The sequence below is a fragment of the Ischnura elegans genome, chromosome 3 (assembly GCF_921293095.1).
Source record: "Ischnura elegans chromosome 3, ioIscEleg1.1, whole genome shotgun sequence".
NCBI classification, from domain to species: Eukaryota; Metazoa; Arthropoda; class Insecta; order Odonata; family Coenagrionidae; genus Ischnura; species Ischnura elegans.
The window spans coordinates 104,137,787-104,144,857 of NC_060248.1; the positions used below are offsets into that span (position 1 = coordinate 104,137,787).

The following is a 7,071-nucleotide window of genomic DNA, read 5'->3' on the forward strand; positions in this document are numbered from 1 at the left end:
CTCACCTCCGCCGTTCTGCTGGCACAAATACGGGAACCTCCAAATGTTCCCCAGACCCACGGAGTATCCCACGATCGAGAGGAAGAACTGCAGTTTGTTGGACCACGCGGCCCGCTCCTCCGGCACGTCAATGGTAACGCCCCCGTCGTCATCCTCCTCTTCCTTGAGCACACGACCGTTGTTCAGGTTGGACAGCTCTCGGCCCGCCTGCTCGGCTCCTCCGCGGACGATGTGGTTCTCCGGGGGCTTCAGCCGGGATGGGGTCCCCGTGCCACCGCCTTGCTCTCTGGCCACCATGCCGTCTCCCTTCGCTCTCGAGACCGGACTTCAGTAACAATCTCCCCCAAATCAATCCAAGCGCGGACGAAGGATACGACACACTGTATTATCTACTATTGTTCACTTCCCCTAGGAGAAGCAAATTATAAGAGCCCTAACAAAATAAATACTCAAATGTCCAGGGAAATAAATAACAAGGTCCGCGCCCCGTCCAAAAACGAAGGGTGAGCACGTGCTCAGTAGTCCCGACAGGCACGAATGGACACAACAACAATAAATACTTGAATAAATTAAGGGTTCGGTATAATCAGAGGGATGGGAGCTCGATTCCCGTCCACGGTGAACACACAACACTTGACACGTCCAGACGACACTCTTCTTCTCTGGGGATTGTTTCGTATCGAACGTCTCGCGCACACGCCCGCACGGCAGGAGCGTACTAGGCAATTTCGTGCGCAGGCTCGAACCGGCACCGGAAAATTGGAGGGGTGATGGGGGTTTTTCGGGAATTTGAAAGAGTCGCGTGCGCCGAGTTGTGAACGGAGGTACGAGAATCGAGAAGTTGCGCGCGCGCGGATCTCAACCGGCAATGGTCGAGGATTCCCGACGGCAACTCCTTTTTATTCTTCCGAGTGGTTCGGTCTCTCCTCCCCCCCTTTTCCGCGCCCCCCGTCAGCCCCCTTCCCGTCCGTTCTCATCCCTCCTCCGGGCGACCGTCCCCTCCCAATGCTCCGGCACTGGAAAATAGACCTGTACGCCGCGCCGCCGAAGACGCCGACAATCTGCTCCCACCGCGCTGTCGGCGCCGAATTTCCTCGTCGACGGACCAAGCTCATTCTGTCGTAGTGATCGAGATGATACGGAATATAGCAAGGGTTAGGATGCATACCATTAATTATAACACTTTTGTGCACTTATTATTTCTTAAACGTCAAGTTTTAATCATTTTCACGCCGTAGAGACGGCGCGCCGCGGCGTGGGCGCCACAGGCCGAAAAAGATACGTCCAGAATCCACTGCTAACGAGTACTACCAGAAAACCACAAGCGCGCACCGGGCAGTAGGAAAACCCAACACGCACGCTAGACCTGAACGTCGCGAATTTTAATGTATCGCGATAGACGCTACATAATACGAAGCCAACAATCGAGCCACCACACCAACCCGATCCCTTCTAGAGCTTGATCCAACGGATTAAATCAGGTAGTGACAAATTGTTATCGAATTCGCACGATAGAACGGGAGGGAATCTCGTGAATCACTTTCGATACTTGGAAGTAAATGAAATATGCGAAAAATGGAAGAGGTCATCCACACCAGTGAGGTCACCAGGGTGTGCTGATTAAGTATGGACGAGGGTGCGAATGACAGAGGTATGATAAAAAGTACAACAGAACCCCGCACACACATGTACTGCCCAGACATCGAACGTTTGCGACGGGAGGAATTTTCTGACTAGGCGTCTTAAACAAAGAGTAAGATACAATGTCTTTGAAACATACATGAGGAAGGGATAGTTTTGAAGGATGTGAAGGAGGGGGTGAGGAAAACTCGGCAAAGTCCGACTGAAATCGAACAGTTTTAGGCGACTAAATACGGGAGTTAGAAGAGGTCCCGATTGGGAATAGAGAGAAAATTCAGGCACAAACCCTCGATTTGAATAGAGAACTTCCAGACACCAAATCAAATCAAACTCCATTCATACTTCGAATGCGATGCAGCATTTAAGATTAGCGGCGAAAGCACGCATACATATATGCCCCCTGCGATACGCCCCAAATGTCATGCGTTCGCCTGAATCCAGCATTCACCTCAAAACCAAACTATAGGTTCGGATTTCACTTGCGTGACCCTAAATGATAAAATCGTCACCAAAACGTAATACGTACGCAATTGGGATCTCTCATCGGGACGAAACTGTTTCCTATGGCTCAGGGAACAAAATAGCTCCCAACGCTCAGTGTGCTTATCTGTATATGATCCTGATGCAAGCCCACATACACGCTACATGCCTTCATACCAGATTTTCTCTTCATTGATGACAAAAAAAATCAATACAAGCACATCATACAAATGCAATTCAGGATTTAATATCAAGCTACCAAAAAAGTTTATTTGGTTAGGGAGCTGGAGAGTTATTTGAAAAATTTGTTCATCGATCTTAAAATAAAATGAGACAACATTCGCGCTTGAATGATAACTAAACCGTTATTTATCATTCTGTTAATGATTTATTCGAAACATTCTTCCGCCACAAAATCGAAACATAACATTGTAAAATCTAATTTACACGTCGAAGCTAACAGCTAAGGCATTCCACTATAATGACTATTAGTCGACTATAATCATAAATACTCGACTTTAGAGCAGTCCATCCGCTCGACGCGTATAAACAGTGACTTCGAAACCCCGCGAAGAGAGTAAAAGCTTCGCAGTCACAGTCCACACTTACGTATCGAGCGAAGCAGTCGGCTGTTAGCAGCAGGTGTGTTAAGCGGGCTTTAACCGCGGCGAGGCGATTAGCAATTCTGAATTCAACTCAGTCCGTCAAATCGGACACATGGACAAAACGCCACTCCCAGGACATTCCGTTCGGCGCGCACACCCCCAAGTCACGCCTCGATATCTCGAATCATGAGTACGCACACACATGCCGGGCGAAAAAAAAGAAACAGGCGGTTAGGCATGAGACGCATGCGCGGACGCGATCAACGTCTCGAGCAGTCGAAACTCGGCGCTGGATTCGATTATGCGAAGCGGTCCTCCGCGGAAATTTTGCGAGATAGCGAGGCCAATGAGTCGCGTCACGCCTGCGATGAAAAAAATTGACTCCTCGTGTCACGGTAGTATACAAACAAGAACGAAAACATTTGGCAGGGGCGATGGCATTCTGGGAGGGTGATGGAGAGAGTGGGAGGAGAGGCAGAGAAAGGGAGAACCATGGGGAGGCTGGGGGTGCGGTAACAACCCAGGTGCTCCCTCGCTTGACGGCCTAGCAGGGGTGGGGATCCGAAGGGGGTTGGAATGGGGGGAGGTGGTAGGAATGCCGCCGGCGTCAGAACTCGGGGGTGCATGCGCCGTTCGGCTCCTGCCTCTACGCCGCGGCGCCAATTTCCTCTTGCCATTGGGACACGCCACCGAGGTCTGGATGATACTCAACGAAGGAATACTATAGTTGCTGAATTAATACTTTGAGAGTACAATAACTAACGCCAGGACAATAACTATTGTCTTACCGGCCTCAATAAAAATATCATGAAAGATATCGTGATATATTACCCGATAAAAAAATTGTCTTCCGATAAAATATGACTTATCGGATGTTATATCGTGATATCGGCTAATTATGAGATAATATAACGTATTATTTAATCACGAACGATTATTTGATTTTTGCTATCGGGTTATATAAATACCACAATTTTTAACGGGCAACCACAAATCGTAACCATTTAAAACTCAATATCGGATTCCCGTTAAATTAAAATATCGTGATATTTTCCGATATATTGATCTCCAATTCCTGAATCTTAGGAGACAATTAATTTTTAGCAGCTAATAAATAATATAACCGATATTCACCGGTCTTATTTTAAGCATGAGGCATTACATTTTCTTGTACGAAAATTGAAATGCGGGTGCCTCCGTAAAGTTACCACCGTGGCTAGTCCCGATATACTTAAATTACATTATCATTTCATTCATTATACGCATCATACTAGAAGTGAAGGGTGCATTGATAAAAAATATCTGCTCGTATCAATTTCAAAATATATTGATGCAAAAAACTTATTCGTGAAGCTGGCATGTCAATGCGAATCGATTTTAATAAACCGACAGAATTATCTTTTCGTTTTCAATGAATTACCAGGCGTCTCAGGAATTGCCATGTTCACCATTTTTGGAGGGGGTGTTTCGAATCTGACAGTTTGTTAAATTTGAGTAGTTGCGCTGTTTCGCATCTTGAGTCGTTACCTAATTCAGTATATGTTATCTAGCAATCAGAGACAAAATATCATAATATTTGAAATACAACCCTTATCACGTAAAAGGTTTATCAGCGTGACTGATGTTGTAGGCGCTTTTTCTAACAACGCAGAGCACTATGAAGTATTTCCTTACCACCACTAACTAGCGAAAGGATTGGGTACAGACACGACTGGGTGCAGAGCGAGATAACTAATGAAGTTGCTATTTTTTATGGAAGGCCGCACCTTTAACTTTTATTTATTTAATTAACTAGTGAGCAGTCTTATGATTGGAGGATTTTTTCGGTGACATTCTATATTCCCATCCATATTCAAAAATAATAACTGCTTCTTTGAATTAGAAAACCCATTTATCGAAATAGGGATTCTGACAATTCATTGTCATACAGTACAAAAACCCACAAGAAAGCAATGCCTCATTTCTGCTCAGTCTACCATTTCATTCATTGTTTTGGACAAAATATTCGAACATCTGTACACCTTAATCAAATTCTTTCATGCCCAGGTACAAAGCTTTCCAGTGAATCTAAACTACGTATTTACTTTTTTTTTAGATCGTGTACAGCTAGGAATTCGACATGCATCATTTTGAGGCTCCTTCTGGGAGTTTCTGAGCTAATAACCATAGAAATTGTTTTTAGCCAAGTACTTCGATTTTGCACACCTCAATCCAAGAAAAATTGGTTTTAAATCCAATCTTATTTCTCCTCTCCAATTTGTATTACCAAAAATGTAACGACTTGAAAACGAAGCACTTTATTCAGTAACATCAACCCTTACAAGCGAGCCAAAATCGTAAGATGAAAATTGAAAAGGTGAAGTGAAAGTGCTTAATTTTTTCCATAATTTCTACATTTGATGCATTCATCACGAAAAACGCCATTGGCAAAGCAGGTACTTAAGTTCGTGATGCTTGGCGATGCAAACAATTACTTTTTCCAAGCACCAAAAAACAAAAAAAATGTAACCTATACCAACTTTTTAAATCACTTTGGTAAATAATGACAAAAAAACATGTAAACCACACCAAAACAGAGTAAATAAACCTTTCCATAATATAAAACACAGCTTTCCTTTAGTCTTTACGTAAAAAAATTGAACAAGGATACGAATAATGACTCCAGTCATTGCATGTTTATTTACTTTTGAGAAAGTTCATGAAAATAATCAGCACCCTTACTCGAAAAAAAATTTTTTTGGACATTTGGTCATTCTTTTCATATTAACCTGCGGCTATCATGCGGAGAAATATTAGCATTAGAAAGAGCAGATACGACCAATGAATGATGGGAGGGTAAAAACGGTACAGCAATTTCAACATGAGGCTATTTCAGTCCCACTTGAAATGAAATCAATGAAATCTCACTTTTTTCCATCACTCCAAGTTAATTTTGAAGCACCTTTTATTTTAATGCTTATTGCATACAACTCTGAAGTCTTTCGCTCATTTCTGAGATTACATCATTAGTTTCATTTCAAAAGATAACGATTACCTATACTCTGAATTATACAAACTTAATAAGTCCCTGAATTGCGTCGAAGTTACCGTGATTGCCATAGAAAAGGAAATAAGAGCGATGTGATAGCGGGAATAGAAAGGAACAACCTTTTAGAGAGCGTGGCAATAAGTGGGTCTTGGACACACTTACTACCACGATTACTGGCTGCTGACCGAAGGGTCCAGGGTTCAAATCCTGGGTGAAGCCTCCAGACATCTCTGAACAATCTCCTCGAAGAGCGTGATATTCTCAGATATTTCGATATATCGTCCAAGGCTACGGCGAAACATCAGGTGAGATATCTTGATTAATGATCGAAGTAATAAAATACCGAATAACTTCGATCATCGAATCAGTAGGAGCGTTCCCACATGGGTAGAGAATATGAATTAATAGACCGAAGCTATTTAAATTCGCGAAGCGTTGAAAATTCTCGCTATCGCCACGCGGCGAGAAAGTAAATATGACCCCATCCACGTGTTCCTCGTCTGCTTGAAGATTCGCACGCCGCAGACTCGGAAAGGATAAGATGCGGCGATAGTCGCGTCCGACGATGACGAGCACGAACGGTCGGCACGTGGTCGACCGCCTTTCTTCAAACTTTCCACCAACGGCACTTCCACTCGGTGTCCGCCACTCCTATCCCCCTCCGCACCGCCGTCGCCCGACCACCAGCACAGGAAAAATCCGGCTGACGGAGGCGCCGCGACTCTATTTCTTTTTCACAAGCGAAAGGCGCTTTCGCCCGTCCGCCTGGCGACGAACGCTTGGTCACCACGGTCAAGCTTGTTAGGGGGACCACTGGCGGGCAGGGAGAAGAGATACCACCGACGGCATATCCGCGATGTTTTTTTTTTTTATCTCTCTGAACGGCTAGGGCCCCACGAGGTTGGAAGAATACAGTGCCCTCATGCAAAAAGGCCATGTGCTCCCTCCAAAGCTGAGCATCGTCGAAATTGTCGTCCCCAATAGCCCCATAAAAATATCATGATATATTGGACTATGACAAATTATACATCGTGATATGGGATGGTTAAGGAATTTTGTATCGTAATATTAACATCAGGTGAGATATTTTGATTAATTGGTATCGGGAAAAATATAGCATGATTTACATTCGGCAACCGTGCATCGCCTTAGTTCATAACTCAATATCGGAATCCCGATACATCCCAGTATCGTGATATTCTCAGATATTTCGATATATCGTCCAAGTCTACGGCGAGATTCCGCCGACGGCCATCCTGGTTTATTTTTTTTTTTTTGTCTTTCTCAAAGGAGGGCCCCATGGAGTGGTCGGCTGAA

General features: G+C 44.3%; 1 protein-coding gene across 3 annotated transcripts in view; it reads right to left on the bottom strand.

The window, feature by feature from the left end:
- Positions 1 to 889, bottom strand: part of LOC124156287 (sodium-dependent neutral amino acid transporter B(0)AT3) — a 120,789-nt gene extending 119,900 nt beyond the window's left edge. For all 3 annotated transcript variants that reach the window (XR_006864296.1, XM_046530735.1, XM_046530736.1), the window contains exon 1: positions 6 to 889. Coding sequence is in view for 2 of the 3 variants with exons in the window: in XM_046530735.1 (XP_046386691.1) it covers positions 6 to 297 (292 nt within the window). In the remaining variant the exon portion in view is untranslated. The remainder of the gene's footprint in view (positions 1 to 5) is intronic.
- Between the last annotated feature and the right edge of the window lie 6,182 nt (positions 890 to 7,071).